Source organism: Poecilia formosa, unplaced genomic scaffold, assembly GCF_000485575.1.
Source record: "Poecilia formosa unplaced genomic scaffold, Poecilia_formosa-5.1.2 Scaffold272, whole genome shotgun sequence".
NCBI classification, from domain to species: domain Eukaryota; kingdom Metazoa; phylum Chordata; class Actinopteri; order Cyprinodontiformes; family Poeciliidae; genus Poecilia; species Poecilia formosa.
This window is the reverse complement of record NW_006800211.1, coordinates 773,514-793,445: the sequence shown is the minus strand read 5'-3', so window position 1 is coordinate 793,445 and position 19,932 is coordinate 773,514. Positions and strand designations below refer to the sequence as shown.

Here is a 19,932-nt window from a genome sequence, read left to right as displayed (position 1 = left end):
CTGTTGTGTCAACACTCAAACCACTGAGAGGTTTTTTCTGACTCTCTGCTGCTTTAAGCAGATTCAACTCCATCTGATTTTACTTTTCTACATTCCTTTCTCCTCACTTTGTTTTCCTGACTAATTTCTTCTTGTTTTATTTTGAAAAGTTTCTCTTTTGTACATTATATGTTACATGAATATTATTACAAATTGTTTATTTGTAATAATATCTGTAATAATTTCCAGATAAATTTACATTTCTGTAGACTGATGCAGCTGAGTGACGAGGACAAAAACATTTCAGTTTTTGCTGTTTTCATATCAAGTTTCTGACATGGAGTCTGTTACAGTGTAAATTAAAATATTTAAAAAATGTGAAATTTAGCACGCAAGTAAAAAAAAAGTTGTATCCATATGTGCTGAACCCATCTGTGGTATTGTTTAGAAGTACAAACGTATTTCAGGATTAAAATGTCTAAATAAAACCCTTTAAACGTTTTTCAGCTCTAGATTTCATATTTTATTTAATCGTCAGTCTGGTAGCTCCATGTAGACTTTATTGTTTGCTTATATTTCTAAGAAATATTATTTTTGACCCTATTCTTTAATCAGAGATGAACATCCTTATTCTAGTAGTGTTTTAAACTCCTGGCTTTCTCTGTTGGCTGCAGGAGGATTCAACATGGCCGCCCTTCCTGTCTTCCTCTTCATGCCAGTAAATTTGTTTGGTTCTTTGATTGCAGGGCAGGCAGGGTGGCGTGGATATCGATCCCTGGGAAGATGCTGATTACAGCATCTATAAAGTCATCGACCGCTTCGGCTTCATGCAGTAAGTCATGCAGCCACTCGGTGGCGCTGTGAGCAGGATTTCCATTGGTTGTTGCCTGATGGTTTGTTTTTTCCCTGCAGTGAGAATGAGCTGCCGGCCCCAACAGTTCAAGAGGAGAAGGTGCAGACAGAAAACATTTCAAAGCTCAGGAATCAAACATGTTTGTGGTTTTGTTGACTTTCTTCTGTCTCCTCAGCGCAAGCAGCTGGAGATCGAGAGAGCAGAGAAATGGTTGAAGATGGTGAATAAATGGGACAAATACAAGAACAGCGACAAGGTGAGGCACCAATGGGATGCCATAGAGTCTGAAAATATGTTCAGACACGAGTCAGAACAGACAGACTTCCTGTTCCAGGACCTCTGAAAACGTGAATAGTGTCAAATCCAGCTAAACTCACCAGGATTTCTGTCCAACAGAAGATCACAGCAGACTGTCACGACACCACAACACCAACATCCATGAGCCTGACATAATTCACTGCATGTCCTTGTATATATGGGAGGTTTTTGCACCTCCACCATCAGTTACAGTCTGACTGTGTGGGGAACATGTTAACAGTGTCCTAATCAAAGTAGCACCAGCATCAGAGTTTTCAAGTGCAAGGCTACCCAGAGCGTAATTTCATCAGATGCTGATGAAACCAGACGCTTCAGAAGAATGGAGGCGGTTCCCCTCCAACATGGAGGTTTGTTCTCTGAAGATTTTGGGTTTGGAAAAGTTGGCTGTCAGAGTTTATCCACCAAATGTGTTTCCATCTTTGGAGCATTAACAATTTTTTTTTTTGGAAAAGCCAAAACCACCTCGAGCGACTAAAAACTTTTTGTCGTGTTAAATTGAGGAAGTTGTTTTCAGATTTGCCATTTTCTAACCGTGACTCAGAAAATGTTGGTGGAATAACAGCTGATGAATGTTAGCTTGGATGTTAGCATTGCCCGCTTCATGGTTTTCCACGGATCCCAGCTTTCTGATTGGCTGCCACTAAATGCATTTTAAAACCCTCAGTAAACAGTGGAGCTGTGACGCTCGGTCTCCATCCTGCACATACAGGAGCGTTTATGTAAACCTGGAACATCAATAATCTGAACATAAAGCTGCACAGAAATCAAATCTGTTTTATAAAACAAGCATTTTTGTACTGAATGTATTTTTACCCTGATTTTTTTCCTGAATGCTGCAGAAAGCGTCTCTTTGCTGTGACGTTAATCATCTGATCTCTGTGTGACAGCGGCGCTGTCTGAATATGTTTCTGATGTGAGAGTCCAGCTGTGTCCCTGTGAAGCCGAGCGCCTGGCGCTGACTCAGTCTGCTCTCTGCTGCCAGATGGTGAAGCGGGTCTATAAGGGCATTCCTCTGCAGCTCCGCGGCCGGGCCTGGACGCTGCTGCTGGACGTGGAGCGGACCAAGAGGGAGAACCAGGGAAAATACGAGGTGAGGATTCATTTCTCTTCATTCGTTCATCAGATTTCGTCATGTGACTGAGTTTGTTTTGCTGCTTTGCCTCTTAGAAAATGAAGGAGCAATCCCAACTGTGTTCCTCCGAGATCAAGCAGATCGACCTGGACATCAACAGAACCTTCCGGAACCACATCATGTTCATGGACCGCTTCGGGGTCAAGTGGGTTTCAGGCTGAAACTTTTGATTAAATAAAACTTTGGAGCGGTTCTGCTGAAAGGCCAGTCAGTGAGGAAGAGGCCAAAACAACACAAAGAGTCACTTTCAACACTTTAAACGACCAAAACTTTAATTTATTTATTAGGTTTATTTGATAGGGACACAATAACAGACAGACTGAATAAAACAGCCGTCCCACATAAACATCATGGTGATTATAGCAAACAATTCATCTAAAAACTGCCTCTGGCAGTGAAATAATAATAATATAAAATAATTAAACATTATATTAACAACATATGTAAAGTCATACGTACCTTAATTTACAGTGACAAGTAGGAAGTCAGGTAGAAAAGTCAAATAAAAGTTTTAACTCCAGTAGAAGCAGAAAGTTCTCATCCTAAAATAAGTATTTAATAAAAGTTTTAACTTGTCATAACACCTGAATTAATTTGTGAAAATGATGCAGTCAGATGGATGGAAATATTAAATTATTTGCAATTACAAAGAATAAAATAATAAATGAGTGAAAAACACAAACATTGTTACAAAATAGAGAAAAGATACAGGCAGAAAGAAACAGTTTATCAGATTATTACATCGATCAGTTATTATTCCAGATTCTTCATTTAGTCTTATTAAAGGTAAAAGTTTTATTTTTCATCCACAGTTGTGTTTCTCATAACTTCGTTATTTTTGTCAATTTTTCCATCAATTTTTCTTCCAATTATTGTTTTATTTAATGTTTAAAATCAGTGAGACGTTTTTATGGTGATGCAGTTTCTCATCTAAAGGCTGCAGAGTGAAAATATTTCTGCAGGAAAAATGTCCAGTTTTTCTGTAGTGGATGAGAAATAAAGTACAGTGAAAAAGTTTTCACACCCCTTGAACTTTTGCACAATTTGTCACGTTTCAAACACACTTTGGGATTCAGACAGATCAACAGAAAGAAATGGTTAAGTGGAAGGAAGAAATGCACAAATAATACATCTGAAAAGTGTGGCCTGCATGTGCATGAATATTGCTGTTTTGTTGGTGCAGATAAACTGAAATGGAAACATTAGGAGAGAGTCTGTGTTTTTGTCTGAGGTTTTTAATAACGGTGATGGATGTATTTATGTTTGATCTCTGAAGTTTCCCTCTGCTCGCTCCTCCTCAGGCAGCAGTCTCTCTTCCACGTCCTCTCAGCATATTCAGTTTATAACACTGTAAGTAGCTGCTTTCCCTCCAGTTTAACCATGTTGGATGTGAAATGTGTGCAGGTTTTTCCTAACAGCCTGCTGACACGACACTCTGCTTCTCTGAAGAAAAAAATGTATTTTCTGCAGCAAACATCTCATGTTCTGCTCTGTTAATCAGCAGCTGCAGACGGGCTGATCGCTGAGGCTGGATTAGTTTACAGTTCAGAGCTTCAGTCTGGGAACAGAAAAGCAGAGAAACAGAGACAACGTCTTTAAATCTTACAGCGGATTTTATTTCTGCATGTTGACCTGAAGCTGAACCAGAACCAGAACGGCTCCAAGCCCTGCAGGACTGGAACATGTTCTGTTATTTTGGTCTGTGTTTTCTGTCTCCTGCAGGAGGTGAGCTACTGCCAGGGCATGAGTCAGATCGCCGCCCTGCTGCTGATGTACATGAACGAGGAGGACGCCTTCTGGGCGCTGTCGCAGCTGCTGACCAACGATCGGCACGCCATGCACGGTGAGCTGCAGAGCGCCGCAGGGCAAAATGTTTTCACCTGAAGACCTCCGTCTGCTGAGCATCCTTCAGTCTGCTGATTCTGGCTTGTGCTAAAAGTCACAGTTCATGATTTTTACTAGTGGTTTTGAGATGATTCTTGGCTTTTCCAGAAAAGAGTTACTGTACTTAATGGAAGATGGAAACAGATTTTATTAATAAGTTCTGATGTAGCAGACTTTCCCATCTGCTAGTGGATCTGTGGTAAGTTTCTGTTTGGTTTCTGTTTGAGGTCCAGGATGTCTCCTGGACCTGTTGGAATGGTTCATGCTAGTTTGTAACCTCTGCTTCCTGTTTATTACAGCCATATGCAGCAACAACATCTCATAAAATTATGCTTTGCATCACCCGGTTCATTTGCTCCAAACCAGGAGGCAGAAATTTAGACCTTTGAGCTTGAAGTTTGAGAATCTCTCGTTGGCAGATACGACTTAATAAACTGGAGCTCTGAATGAAGACATAAAAAGTTTAAAAAACATTTTCTCACCACGCCAGGGAAGCTTCATGTTCCTGTTCCAATCAGTTGACTGATGCATCATCTCTCCTTATATGGTCGCACATCCCACAGCTTCCATAAGAGTGAGAGAAAACACCAGAAAAGACCAATCGTGATTCTTTCTGTTAGCACTGTCAGGCTTTTTAAGTCATCTGTCATGAAAATGCTATAAAATTTGACCTTAGACTAAATAAAGTTAAATTAAATCTTCATTCTCTGCTCTGTCTCTGTTTCCAGGCTTCTTTGTTCCTGGATTCCCCAAACTTCACCGGTTCCAGGCTCATCATGACCAGATCCTTTCCAAACTCCTCCCGAAACTGAAGAAACACATGGTGAGCTCTCAGCGTTGCCGTGGAAACGACACGATGCTGAAGGATTTTGAGATTTCATCTGCTTCCTGCTCGTGTTTGTGGCTCTGCAGGACCGGGAGCAGATGTCTGCAGGGATCTACTGCACCAAATGGTTCATGCAGTGCTTCATCGACCGGGTGAGGAGCCTGTTGGGACCCGTCTGTCTCCATGACAATCAGATTAGATAACCTATCTGGATAATTTGCCAGCTTGCATCACAAACAGCTTCTCTGTTCAGCAGACTCAGGTTTTAACTAGACCCATCTTGAAAGGGTTTTATTTAATTCAGTCGTGTGTGAATGAGTGAAATGAGCATTTCTTCCCCTACCAGCCTTCAGTACGAAGCACTAAGAAAATGTGCCATCTAGATAAAATGACCTGACCTCACCTAAGACGTTTTCAGGAGCAGCCATAATGTTTCCTCCTCTGTGTTTGGAGACGGAGGCTCTGATCTTCCAGTCCAAACAGGCTGAGCTGATTAAAAACATGTTGATGTTGGAATCTTCTGTCCACAGAACTTTCTCCTAAACCTCTGAATCATTAGGAAACCCAACGCAGGCCTGAACATGTTCATTTTACACAAACTGAATCACAACATTGGTGTTCAGCTGATCAGAAATGAACAAAGAGCTACAAGTTCTGGGCTCATTCCTCAGCCTGTTGTTTCATTATATGGAGATAAAATGGGGCCATAAATTTGTTTTAAAAAAAAAATTGGAAATGAAAAAAAAAAAAAACATTCAAAATTTCAGAAAACTTCCAAAAAATATTGATACTGAAAACTAAAAGAAGATTTAAAACAAAAATGAATTTCTCTTAAAAGTTGAAAAAGAAAAATATTTAAAACTAAAAAACATATTTTTAAAAAGTTAAGACAAGAAGTTTCTGTAAATGATAAATTGATGAAATTCTGGTTCTGTTGGAGTTATGAAATATTTATTTTAATCAAAAACTTGCATACAGATTTTTAACATTTTATCGTTTTTTCTGAATTTGTGTTTTTTTTTTTGTCTTCCTGCATTAAAATGAAACTACAATTTTTTTTATTTTGTTTGTAACAGGGGATGAAATACTTAGTTAATAAGGGTGTACTTACTTTTCTCCACTTTGACTCCAGCTCTGGTGTAATCTGTTTTGTGTTTTTGTTACAAACTAAATCATTTTCTCGTTAAACACTGGTATTAATCACCAGTGAAAATTGCTGCAGACATACAGTATTATCAGCATCTTATTAGATTCAGTTAACAGATTTAAGGAGAGCGCCACCTATAGAGCCTTGCTCTGAATGCCAGTTTCTGTCGTGGAGTAAAACCCAGTTTCAGCATCTCATTCTGCTGAAACTGGACGCTCCTGCTCCTGATTTCAGATGATTTCAGCAGAAGAATCCTGGTGAAATCTGAGCCTGGCTCTGCAGTAGATGGGAGCATTAGGAGCTGTCAGCCTGCTCTGTTATTAGTCTGTGTGCCACAATCCTGTGGCGGTGATCTGGCGGGTTTCAGCCTCTGTCAGCACTTCTCCATCCTGCTGAGTCGCTCGGAGAACGCGCTGAGGTTTGGGACCCGGCCAGATGAACTTCCTGACTCGGACCAGCAGCGGAGGTGCAGACCTGGGGATGAAGCCGGAAACCTGGCAGTGACCCGTTGTGTTTGTGACCCTGCAGACGCCGTTCACCCTGACCCTTCGGCTGTGGGACATTTTCATCCTGGAGGGACAGCGGCTCCTCACCGCCATGTCCTACACCATCCTGAAGATACACAAGAGTAAAACCGTCAATCGTTTTCCACTCACACTGATTGTTCTGCACCACTGACACCATGACTCACTTCTATAAGGGAACCAAATCTAGTCTGTAGTTCAAAAGTGTTTTAACCTCCATTTTTTACATCTTAGTTCCAAGTTATCCATTTTTAAATTTCCAGATTTCTTTGTTCATTTGAGTCAAATTTTAAAGCAAAACCAAAACATTTAATATAAATTTATGAGAAATTGTTTTTAGCAGAGTTCAAATAAGTAAATGGAGAAGAGGATGGATGGATGGATGGATGGATGGATGTTGGTTGGATGGTTGGTTGGATGTTGGTTGGTTGGATGGATGGTTGGATGTTGGTTGGTTGGTTGGATGTTGGTTGGTTGGATGGTTGTTGGTCGGTCGGTTGGTCGGATGGATGTTGGTTGGATGGTTTGATGGTTGTTGGTTGGATGTTGGTTGATTGGTTGGTTGGATGGTTGGTTGAATGGTTGGATGGATGTTGGTTGGTTGGATAGATGTTGGTTGGTTGGATGTTGGTTGGATGGATGGTTGGATGGATGTTGGTTGGATGGTTGGTTGGATGGATGTTGGTTGGTTGGATGGATGTTGGTTGGTTGGTTCGTTGGTTGCATGGATGTTGGTTGGATGGTTGGTTGGATGGTTGTTAGATGTTGGTTGGATAGATGTTGGTTGGTTGGATAGATGTTGGTTGGTTGAATGGTTGTTGGATGTTGGTTGGATGGTTGTTGGTTGGTTGGATGGATGTTGGTTGGTTGGAAGGATGTTGGTTGGTTGGTTGGTTGGATGGATGTTGGTTGGATGGTTGGTTGGATGGTTGTTGGATGTTGGTTGGATGGATGTTGGTTGGTTGGATAGATGTTGGTTGGTTGGATGGTTGTTGGATGTTGGTTGGATGCTGTTGCTGAGTAAATGTCACATGTTTCAGGTTTTAGAACAAAGAACTGATGAAAACATTTGAGTCTCTGATCTTTTCCTCCTGAAATCCAGATGCTGATTTTCGGTTCTTCCAGTTCAGCTTCACATTTCATCCATCAGATTAAACTCTGGGTGAACTGATGACGTCCAGTTTCCAGCTGTTACTGGTGAAACTGGGAGGTTTAGTCCTGACCAGCTGTTTGTTCCTCGCAGAGCGGCTGCTGAAGATGTCTCTGGAGGAGCTGCGAGAGTTTCTTCAGGAGCGAATCGCTCAGACGTTCTTCCACAGTGACGACCTGATCATCGAGCAGCTGCAGGCCTCCATGATGGAGCTGAGGAAGATGAAGCTGGACCTTCCTCCTCCAGGTACAGCTTTGCACCTGAAGGTTCTCCAACTCCAGCTGAGTCTCTCTCACCCTTCTGTTCGGTCTGTTTCCAGGGAAACCAGAGGAGCTGCCTCAGAAGCCTCTGGGCCAGGAGCTGCCGGTCCTGCTCGGCCCGGTCCAGCCGTCCTCAGCCACTGGGTTCCCCAGAGCCGGCCTGAGTCTCCACATCATGTCCCATCAGCCGGACTCCATTTCCCCAGACCAGAGCCCCTCCAAGGACCCCAGGGATCTGGATGCGGTGGAGGAACAGGAGGCCCCGCTGCCCTCTCCAGACCCCGTCATCATCCACAGCCAGGTGCCTCTCACACCTGATGGCTCCCCACTGATGGGCCCGCCGCCTTACCGGCCCCCAGGGAGTCCAGGTCCATCGCTGCCAGGAGACCAGGACTGGGATCCAACCGGCCGGTCAGCATCTCCGGCTTTGGTTCTGGCTCAGTCTGAGTGCCTGTCTGAGTCAGAAAGTACTGAGGACCGAGACACGTCCCAGTTTCTGGACCAAGACTCAACTCTGTCCTCCACCAGGAGCACCGACCAGAACCAGAGTCGAGAAGCAGAGGAAAACCCGCCACCGAACGGTTCATGAGCAGCAGATTAATGGTTAGAGGTCCAGTGTGGCTTGAATGTTTTATTTGGTTTCTGTGACAACGGAAAATGTTCTGTTTTAAGACTGAAGCGAGTTAGCATGCCACTCTCTGGCCTTCTCCAGGTAACCGTTCAGATGAACATGAAGACTCCAACTCGTCTCAGTCGTCCCACAGAGTCGAACTCCAGACGGGCAGGTTCAGTCAGGAAACACCAAACGTAACGGCAGGGTCCATATTTATCAGCTGTCTCAGCTTCCTGGGTGGTTTTAGCTCTAAGCAGAACCCAAACATGTTCATATGGTAGAGAAACAACATAGTATTTAATACAAGCTAATGCTAAAGCGCTAACATTAATTTTGTTGATACTCATCATTTGTCAATGATGAGCTAAAACATAGTCTATCATCCTCAGGTTCAAATTTGTCTATACATGATTTATGGACAAATTTGTGCTTTATAATTTACCTGAAAAAATAATTTAGAAAAAGCTAGGTGCACTGAAAATGGTCAAAGTTAGCAAATGCACAAAACGTGGCTGATAGTGGAAGTTTGTGATAAAAGTTGGAGGATTTTGTCCTTCAGCTGAGAGACGCTGGGTGAATATGGATCCAGTTTGGCACCAGATCAGATTCCATCTGCGTTGGTCAGGAAATCCGACTTTGGAGTCTTCTCCCAGCTCCAGTTTGGACTTCTAGCTGAAATAAGTTCTGAAACTTCCCCCTTTACAACACTAATTACACTTTTCTAGATTTGTAAAGTTTTTGGTGACGTAGACCTGCTCAGTCTGCCTTTTTAAACTGCTTTAGTCACAGTTTGTTTTTTATTTGTTGTATATAACAATGTCTGGATGCCTTATTTGGATCGGCTTCAGTTCTTCTGTGGACAACTTTCAGGTGTTGGACCAAACAGAACCTCTGTCTCAGTGAGCAGGCTCACTCTTCTGATTGTACACATGGAGCTAAACTATAAGGAAGTGTTTTTGTAGCTCACTTATTTATGGTTCGAACAGCAACTCTTTATTTTCTTCTTTAAGATTCAGTTTTATTTGTTGCATAATGGAAAAATTGATTTTGAGGTGATAAATTATTTTGTTAGAATTTGACAGTACTGTAGATCCAGGAGGCAAAACTGGGTTAAAGTGGCTCCTTTCTGTGATTAGAAATAAGGAAACACTGACATCTAGTGGTTGCTTTAGGTCTCTAGTTGTAGATTAGCTAAAACTCTGGAAAGGTTTTTAACTTTAAACTAAAATCAGGACTCAAATTTTGATGCTGTTAATTTCTAAGATATGAATATGTTTATGATATTTCACTAAATGATAGAACGTTAAATTGTCAGTCCAAGTCGCTTCAGTAGAACAGGTTCTTGGTCTTTACTGTCTTAAAAAATAGATCTTAATAAATAGGAACTGTTAAAAAATCAGATTCTGCAACAATACATCTTGTATATCCTTTGTCCTTTGAGTGTGACGTGTCTTTTTTTATTGTAAAACATTTATTACCGTCTACACTGAGGCCGTTTTGTCTCTACTGATCTTAATGCAAAAGCCTTGTGACCTTTCTGCTCTCTATCTGGACCTTGTCACAATTAGTTCCGGGTACCTTTTGGGGCCCCCAGAAAGGTGGAGAACTGGAGGCCAGAGGCCTGGAGTTCAGAGCCCCCCTTTAATTCAGCTAACCCTGTAGAGACGAGCTTTCAGTTGAACTGATGTAACGTAGGGTTTAGGAACCCCAGCAGATCCAGATGATTAAAGGCAATGGGGATTATATATTTGGGATTTCATATTTGGTCACCATCATTTTCATCTTTGGTTAGCTTTGAACAGAGGAACCTGCAGTTTTTCATTTATCACAACATTTCTCACTTCATCTGAAAGTCTTATCTCTGGAATAGAAATGGTGTGATCATCATTAAAATGAGTTTGTATTTTTTTCAAGGAAAAATCCAGCAGTGACAACAGATGAAAGAAGAGAAGAAGTTTGTTTCATGAAAATGTATTCGTCCTGTTACATAAGCAAAAAGAAAAATAGCTCCTACTTTTTGAAATTTAATCCAAATATTTAAGAAACGGCTTTCTATTCATACCAATATAGTGGACTACCGTTTAATAATTTTATTCAAACCAATAATTTTGGATTTCAACAATTTAAAAGTGAACACGCAACTTCCGGTAGCCACCACCGGAAGTGCCTTTGCTAGCTGCTGCTACCGCGGCGGTTGCTGTCTCTCTGGTAAACGGTTCAGCCACCTACGTGGGATTTCTCTTAACTTTTCTGCTTCGTTAACGAATGGCTTCAGAAACACACAACAAAACCATCAGCTAAACGTGGCTGTAACATTTACCTTCACTCAGTCTGTTCTCTTTAGCTTTAGCTAGTTGATCTCTTCCTCTTTAGAACCTGAAACTGAATGTTTATGTGCTGTTTAATAACTAGCATCAATTGGACTGAGTTGAAATTATTTCTATTTTTTTGTAAAGTGCCTCATGTTACAAATTGGTGCTGTGAATAAATAAATGTGTTTGTGTACCAGAGTGACTGCTGAATGTGGAAAGCGGAGCTGGTGCTTCACATAAATCAGCTTCAGGAGGAAAATCAGCAGCTTTTCTACAACTTCTGTTCATCTCAAGCTGATTTGGCAGCTTTGAATGTGAGACAAAAACTGATGAAGGAAAAATGTCAGAGAAACAAAGCTTAAAGTTGAAGGAACAACTCAAACTGGATGAAGACATTGACTGTATTAAAATGACAGCGCTCCATAAATGGGGAAAAATATCCTCAACAAACGACTTCAGATGGAATTAAATGTGGAAAATGGAACAATTAAAGCATTTTTGTCCTTCAGATGATTCAGATTCTTTAGATCCACACATTACAATGAAACAAAGACATGAAAAAATGTTCTGATCAAGCAACAAGGCCCCCAAGAACTTCTGTTTCTAATAAACATGTTTGTTGCCTCTTCATGACACAATCAATATGAAAGCATTTAAAATATGAAAATGAGGAGCGATGGACGTCCAGAGGAGTTTGTTCCAAGGTGCCAGCATCTCAATCCTGAAAGAGGAAACATGAAAGCAACAATACTGAGAGCAACTTGTGAGCAGGAGGTTGCACATTCTTACATTGAACCAGTTTTCTCATGGCCTCCCTGAAAGGATGGATGTGGAATTGCTTCAGGATGAAAGCCTTTTCCAGAGAGGTTGCTTTGAAACGGAGGAAGTATTCCCTGGATCAGCTGGACGTCGTAGTCAATATGATGATCAACAAAAAGTTGCCCTACAAATGGAGGATCTACAGCCTGTGCATTACTGGAGAGATGCAACCAAATGGTCAACGTGTGAAAATCGTAAGTGACCCTGTCTTAATGGACATTATTGCATTTATGTTTTCACTTGTTGACCATTTGGTTGCATCCTGCATTAATGATGCTTTATTTATTATCTGTGTGTGAGAACAAACATGGAGAGCTGCCTCATTTTAATTTAAAGGGGAGTAGATGTTGCTCTACTGGGGGAAAACAGAAGAAACCATTTCTGACAGCAGCAGCATCATGTGCAGAGTTGGAATGATGCTGGTTCCTGTTCCTGCAGCGTCATTCCCGATTCTTTGAAAATCATGACATTCCTTCATGGTGATGCTACTGGAATCATGAAATAATCAAATACACTTATTATCTGCATTAGCTACGGTTGCATTTTAATGATTTAAAGACATTTAATGTGTTTAAAATTAACATTGATTGCATTCACATTTAAGTTGTTTAATTTTGTCCATTCTGGCCACAGGGGGCGCTGTAAAGCAGCACTGATCTCAGGTGTGACGTTGAAACTTGGGTGTTATTGGTCACTTTCCCCCTTCAAACCGGGTTTAACATCCTCAGCTGTGGGTACAGTAAGCAGAAAACCCCTGAATCTCAGGACATGTCCAACTCTGTGCTGGTTTAGACCTGAGCTTAGACTCGGGATATATAGCCGGCTATATAACCCTATAACCTGCGGCAGGTGTGGGCAGTCTCAGCCGCCCTCCAGCACCCCTCGCCGGTGTTCGTGGTGGCAGCACGCCGGCTCTCTGTACAGCAGGAACGGCAGCTCGGACACGGTGAGCACGCTGCCGGAGGACACGGCGGACGCCCTGTCCAAGTGTCCCTGCCTGCTTGAGCCGGAGGAGTATCCGTGGATGGAGCGGGAGCTGCGGGACGTGGTGCAGAAAGTCTCCAGGGGGAACTGCTTCACCCCGGGCCGGTGGCCGTCCTCCGGCTGTCCGTCCCGCTCCGGAGGGCTCTGGCCAGGCTGTCCCGGGAGGCGCAGCGGCTGAGCGGGCTCCACCGGCGGTGTCCACCCGCCTGGAGGTGCAGAGCGCCGTGCGGCTGGTGCTCAGCTGGGCGTTGCGTGTCCTCCGCGGTCAGAGCCGTCTCTCTGCACTGTATGAACTCCGGGGACACCGCAAGTCCGCCTGCTGCGGACTCTCCGTGGGCCGCTTCTTCCGGTGGATGGTGGAAACACGCATGTCGGTGCGCGTCCACGAGTACGCCGGAATCTGCGTCGCGGCGAGACTGGCGCTGCACCTGGCCAGGTTGACCTCTGACCGGGTTAGACCGGGTGACCCCGGAGCCGTGGACAGCGACCCGGAACAGCGGGGACTCCTGCAACCCTACGAGCATCTGGTCGCCAGCGGTGAGTTCAGCAAACCCAAAAGGCTTTTTAATGACATCTGATTTTATTCTGATATTTCCAAACAACCAGTGTTGGGTGTAACTCGTTATGTTTACTCAGTTACATTTAGTTGAGTAATTAAAAAAAAAAAAACTTTTAGGAGTATTTTATTAAGCTGTACTCTTTACTTTTGCTTGAGTAATTTTATTTTATGCTTTCTTGAGTAACTTCACTGAATGAAGAACAATTTTGTTTTTCCTCAAAAATTCACCAGATACAAACACCTGTATTGTTTTTCCTCGTATTTCATGTTTTATATTGAAAGAAACTGATTTGGAAAACAGTTGTTTTTTTTTGCCTGATTTTGTTATGTAACAGTATTTTGTTATGGTATATGACTAATTCTCTTTTTGATCTTTAAATTCATTTAAATATTAAGTGATATTTTGATCAGTTACTCTGTGCATCTCTTTTACTAGATTGTTTTTTATTTGTAATTTCTTGGATGACTACTTTTTACTTTTACTTTTGTGAAAATGTTTAAGTATTGCGACTCTTACTTGAGTATAAATTGATTCTACTCTTCCCTCCTCAGCAAACACCACAGACACCAAACATCTGCTCTACATGCTGCTTTTCAAACATATTTTTAAATTGGAAAAATTTTTCAATTGTTTAATTTTGTATTTTTAAAATGTAAAGCACTTTGAACTTCCTTGTTCCTGAAATGTGCTATGCATATTATAATACTGATTAAGTATTTCTGCATTTTATCTCATAATAATCAAGCTTCAATTCACTTTATTGGGATTTTATGAGACTGAACCAACACAAAATAGTTTTTATCACAAATTAAAATTTGAAAACTGTTGTGTGCATGTTTTCAGCCCCAGGTACTCGTATATCCATAAATAAGTAATTTAGTCCAAGTGTGTGATTTGTTCTCAGTAAAGATCCAGATGTTCTGAGGAGAACAAACGGCAGATCCACCCAAACCGGACAAGGATTTTCTTTATCACCAATAAAACCACAAGTTTCACCAATAAGACGTTGAAACTTATGGCTGACAGAATGTGGGGAATTTATAGAAGTATGAATATTTTCCCAAGCCAGTCTGGGGAACATTTAATTACAAAAATATTTACTTATGTGCAGTGGTTTTTATGAGCTGATCTCTGAAAGCCAGACCTCTCGTTTTCTGCCTCAGTTAAAATTTTGCAGCTTTGTTTAGCAGAACTAACTGAAAAACTGTCTTCTATTTTTATTTCATGCATGTGCAATAAACTCATTCAGATTCCTCCTCATTCATCAGCAAACAGGTCAACAAGACCCCAAAGTACCAGAATGAGGATGATTGGGAAACGAGTCATTTGGGTAATAAGGAGGAAGTAGACGAGCCTCGCTGGAGTCAGACGCTCAGTTTGATGCTTCTTGGGTGTTTTGACTTCCAGTGCAGAAATAGAAACACATCAGTTCATATACTAATATCAGAATAAATACATTGATTTGTATTTTTTGACAAAGATCCTCTTTTGGTTTTGAATAAAAACATTTTTTAAGATCTAACTTCATTCATTTTTACCTTTTTTTTTTAAATTGCTTACCTTTTTGATTTGTTCCAACTTAAAACTCCACTTGTACACAAACTGATGTGCAATTAGACCCTCAACCTTTTATTACAAAGGTTTTAATGAACACAAAATGCCTAAACAGATTCCACCTGGTCTGTTTTTTAACAGTAACAAACTGAAGGAATGTGAGACGACATCATAGAACAATTTCACACAAGAACTGGCCACAAAACACAACAAACATCAAAATGAAAAGCTGTGATTCTGGTCAGCGTGTTTGACCCCGTTTGGTTCTGTTGTTGCAGCCAGACACTCCCAGCTTTCTGCCAGTTGGTAGAATAGAGCTGTTGTTTCCAGACGCTGACTGAGCCTGTCTCCATGCTGAGTTCGCCCCCCGCGTGTCTGAGGATGCCGGTTCAGGCTCAGGGCTTGTTAGGCAGCCACAGAGTGAAGGAAATGATTTAATCCCTCAGCTCTGTGCATGAGGAGCTCAGTGTTCAACACAGTGGCTGAGTTTGGATGTGTTGAGGTTCTTTTACTGCAGGAACGGATCAGAAAACCCTGGCTGGCGGTTTGTTCTTCAGACGTCTGTAGTCTGACCAGCTTGTTCAGCTCATGTCTGTAAACACAGCAGGCCAACCTGGACCAACTACCAACACACTGAATCTTTACTAATTTTTCTTTTACTGAACACAAGATGTGAATTTTAAAAACAGGAGTGAGTCCAGATCAGAATTGGTGAACGAGTACAGAACGAACCAGATCGGTCAACGAGGAATGAGAAAGTTTTCATCTCTGAGGAAAAGGCTTCGGCCGCTACATCGACACCAGTGTTTAGTTTCAAACATGACGTCAGGTACAGTTTCGATGGCGCCCTCAGGTATATGCAAAAACAACAGGGCTGCAGTTCGGGTGGAACCGGACCGAAGCGTGCCGGTCCGGTCCATGCAGTTCCGACTGTGTCGCTCCACAGCTGCTTGTTTCTCAATGTTAGATGTTGGCCGGCGTGATGTAGTCTCGAGATTCTGTTTCAAACTGAGTTCATACACCTCTGGAAAAAATTAAGTTTTTCTGATTTTACTCTTTATATGTTTGAGTAAAATGAACATTGTTCTTTTATTCTATGAATTACCGACATGTCTCTTAATTTTGTGAATGTATGTAAATAAGCAGATTTAGAAAACTGCACCAACGAGCATCTTCTCATGGGCCTTAGCCCTGCTGGGGGCCAAGACCCCCTAAAGGTCAGACCCTAGAATCGCCCCTGCCTTCAGCCCTTTTTTCACACCTTCCTAGTGGAGCATTTCTCCACAGTGTGTCTTCCTACCACACACAATCTTCACTTTAACAGGAGCAATGAAATGCTCAAATGTGTGATGTCTTGACAGCTTATCTGGGTTACAGCAGAGAATCAAGGAGAGTAGATTTGATCAAAAGCTTCTGCGGTGTCTTTTTGTAATAGAAAGTTTTGCTAAATGAATGAAATACTTTCAAAGACAGAAATGACCCATCAGGACATCAATTAGAGATGTTGGAAATATTTACATCCTGTCTGTTCATCAGGTGGAGAGTATCTTTGTGTTGCTTGGTTAACATGTTGAGGGAAACCAAAGTTTTAAAGTAGATCACCTAGAATTTTTGCTCCTCTTCCTTGAATAGCATCAACATGGATGCTCAAGTTTCTCAAATACCATAACAGATCAAATCTGACCAAATTGAAAAAAAATTACTTGGAGGGTTTTGTTTAAAATTGGTGCCAGAGCTCATTTATGGCCTTTTACTGCAATTCCCAATTATTGAGTCCAATTTGCCCAGAAAAACTGTTTATTGAATTATGAACCATTGTAACACCTTCCCCCTCTAGGCTTTCTATTCTCACTTTAAAATGTCTTGAGTTGCTGATTCAACAGGCACAAGTGCTTCTTTGTCATCCAATTGCATTTGTTAAAAATGTTATGCTCAATGAGGAAGTCATGAACTAAAGTCCTTTTGCCCAGTGATCTTCCATTTAGCACAATAAGTGAGGTGGTGGATAATGTTTTGATTGACAGGGATAAACCTGAAGTTTGATTTCAGACCACTGCATTTAATTGTTCAGTTTTCTGACAGTTTCCTGTCAATAGGGATGCTCCAGTATTGTACCACTTGGGGGGGGGGGGGCAGACTCATTTTGGAGGAAGGCATAATGTGGACTCTGCACACCCACATATGCAGAGTGGATGTGATTCTGGAGAACCAGGTGGTTCTGATTAAATACAGCATGCTTTTTGGGTTCTCTGAAGTAACAGTACCTAACACAGTGAGCCATTTTCTCACTGAACTTCAGAAACACGATCTAGTTGGCAAATTTCTGATGAGCTGTTGAGGCCAGTAGGGATAAAAAGTGGGAGCTGAGGTGCAGGGGGACCGTAGCTCAGCATCCGTTATTCAACCACCACGTTACATTTACTCTGATTAAACGTTCAGACAAAAGCACAACTTTAGAAATAAGCAGTTTTAATTTGATGTGCAGTTCAAAATGTTTGCATGCAGTTCTAAAACTGTTCAGTTAAAGAGGAACAGGAAACAATGAAATGAACCAAGTTAACATTTATAATCAGAAGCTGGAAATTTCCAGAAACAGAATCAAAAAGCTGCAGTAAATAATCCAGCTTTGACCTGAACTGTTNGTAAACACAGCAGGCCAACCTGGACCAACTACCAACACACTGAATCTTTACTAATTTTTCTTTTACTGAACACAAGATGTGAATTTTAAAAACAGAAGTGAGTCCAGATCAGAATTGGTTTGTGGTGATAATCAGCTTTTTCTGACAAAATCTTGAAAATGTTTGTTAGACTTGAGACTGAACTGAATCTCATGGACTCAGTTTCCATTGTGTTTAACATCAGGAGTCAGTAAATCCTCATTTCAATGAGTCAAACACTGAGCTCACAGGGTTTTCTGGGTGTTCATGTTGGAGTTCACGATGTTTGGATGATCCGCCTGATATAAACATGCAGGGTTAAAAAGTCTTTGAAGCATCTTTAAATTCAACTTTCAATCTGTGGTGGGATTCAGCTTTAATTAATATTTATTCTCATCCGTTTTATCAAAGTTTTTCCAATTCTACAAATTATTCTTTCTACTTCAGTCTGACTTAAGCAAAAATGCTTCAGACCCAGACCTGCAGCCCAGGGGCGGTTCTAGACGGGGGCCAAGAGGGGTTCTTAAGAAATTATACTAAATAAATGTCTTTTTAAAATATTCAGTGGTGGATATTTTTTAAACCTTCACAATTTTATTTTTAATGTATTATTAAAAATACATTAAAATCTGGAGACACAAGTGGCTCTTTGGCTAACAATATTAAATGATGAAATATTGCTCCGTTTTTGTTTAATTCCTTTTTAAGTGTCTCATAGAAACACTGACTACTCAGGCCCCTGTGGTAAATTTGGTCTAGAACCAGCCTCCAAAGAAAACAGTAAAGACCTTTCTAGATTTTTTCAACCAGCTGTAAGGGGCCAGACTTGTATCATCAGCACTTTTATTCAGAAGGCAATTTGCAATTCAAAATATTATACTTAGTGATTTTTTGCAATGGGCAATTTTAAGTGGCAATGCAGTAAGTAAGAGTTATAGTTATATTTATGAATAAAATTGTGTACAGCATTGGCTTTATTTATTTGTAGAGTGCAAAATTGTGTATATGTGCAAAATATTTGGATCAATAATGGGTTAGTCTGATCCTGGTCCTTAGCCTTGTTAATTACTCTTGTTGCTCTGTTTTGAAGTTTGATTAGTGACTGTTGTGTTGTTTTGTAATTAATTTCCTAAACCTCTGGAGTCACTTAAATAAGGTCAAACTAAAGAACAGTATCTGTTAGGGTCAGAATAAAAAGGAGTTTGGTACTGAAACTATGACAGACCCACTTCATGAACTGTGAACTGAAATAGTAAAAAACTGACTCATAATGTCCACTTTTCCATAGATGGACAAACATTCTTATTTAAATAAAAAAGGCCAACAGCCACATAACATTCAGATAAAAATAAGGGTAATGCAATTTCTTAGTATGATTTTCAAATAAAGTTCAGGATAATGACTTATTTTCACTAGTCATTAACCTTCTACCTTGATGATAAACTGGTTTTAGGTTTATTAACCCTCTGAATTTAGTCAAATGTTCTTCAAATGAAATATATAGTTTTGAGTAGATTTCATTTTAATTTCCGGGGGAGCAGACCACACTAGAGCCCTTTTCGCACTGCAGGGTCCGGCACGGAACGGGTTCACAGTAGGGCCAACCGGATTTGCATTAGAACTTCCACCCGGTTCCACCTGGTTCCACCCGGCTCCTTGGAACCACAAGAGCTGTGGTTCCAATCAGGCCGGCCAAGCGGGGCTGCTTAGAATCAGCAGCTGATTGGTTTAGAGTACATGTGTCAAACTCAAGGTCCGCCGTGAATCCAGATCCCATCACAGATTAAGCAGATACATGTATCTACATTTACTCGTAGTGACAAAAAACACTGACTGAGGCCCCAATAACTTTTAATAAATTAAATTGAGCGACTTCACTTAAATTAGTGTCACTGTGCTCCAGAACGCCGCTCTCCTGGACTCTGTAGAACCATTTGTCTCTGCTAATGACATCTTAAATACATTTTTTGATCCCAGGCTTAGTTTATGGACTGAACAGACAGAAACAGTTACCATTATACATTTGAACTGTTGATTTTATTTTTGAACCATTTTTAATTGTAAAGTGTTAATTTTATTTTTGAACCCTTATTTATTTTTAAGTGTTGATTTTATGTTTGAACCATTTTTAATTTTCAAGTGTTGATTGTATTTTTGAACCCTTATTTATTTTGAAGTATTGATTTTATTTTTGAACCATTTTTTAATTGTAAAGTGTTAATTTTATTTTTGAAACCTTATTTATTTTTAAGTGTTGATTTTATTTTTGAACCATTTTTTAATTGTAAAGTGTTAATTTTATTTTTGAAACCTTATTTATTTTTAAGTGTTGATTTTATTTTTGAACCATTTTTTAA

The 19,932-nt window shown here is 40.7% G+C and overlaps 2 protein-coding genes across 2 annotated transcripts in view; one reads left to right on the top strand and one right to left on the bottom strand.

Moving 5' to 3' along the window:
• The window catches only part of LOC103151143 (USP6 N-terminal-like protein), a 16,257-nt gene extending 6,137 nt beyond the window's left edge, over nucleotides 1-10,120 (top strand). Inside the window, exons 3-14 of the mRNA XM_007571029.2 lie at nucleotides 726-811; nucleotides 892-931; nucleotides 1,008-1,088; nucleotides 2,133-2,240; nucleotides 2,318-2,427; nucleotides 3,584-3,632; nucleotides 4,005-4,125; nucleotides 4,895-4,989; nucleotides 5,079-5,144; nucleotides 6,668-6,767; nucleotides 7,907-8,059; nucleotides 8,133-10,120. Of these exons, the coding sequence (XP_007571091.1) occupies nucleotides 726-811; nucleotides 892-931; nucleotides 1,008-1,088; nucleotides 2,133-2,240; nucleotides 2,318-2,427; nucleotides 3,584-3,632; nucleotides 4,005-4,125; nucleotides 4,895-4,989; nucleotides 5,079-5,144; nucleotides 6,668-6,767; nucleotides 7,907-8,059; nucleotides 8,133-8,662 (1,539 nt within the window). The 3' untranslated portion in view covers nucleotides 8,663-10,120. The remainder of the gene's footprint in view (nucleotides 1-725; nucleotides 812-891; nucleotides 932-1,007; nucleotides 1,089-2,132; nucleotides 2,241-2,317; nucleotides 2,428-3,583; nucleotides 3,633-4,004; nucleotides 4,126-4,894; nucleotides 4,990-5,078; nucleotides 5,145-6,667; nucleotides 6,768-7,906; nucleotides 8,060-8,132) is intronic.
• A 7,247-nt stretch (nucleotides 10,121-17,367) lies between these two features.
• LOC103151142 (E3 ubiquitin-protein ligase TRIM21-like) overlaps nucleotides 17,368-19,932 on the bottom strand; it is a 26,046-nt gene continuing 23,481 nt past the window's right edge. The window contains exon 3 of the transcript XR_001664612.1: nucleotides 17,368-17,546. The gene's annotated coding sequence lies outside the window, so the exon portion shown is untranslated. The remainder of the gene's footprint in view (nucleotides 17,547-19,932) is intronic.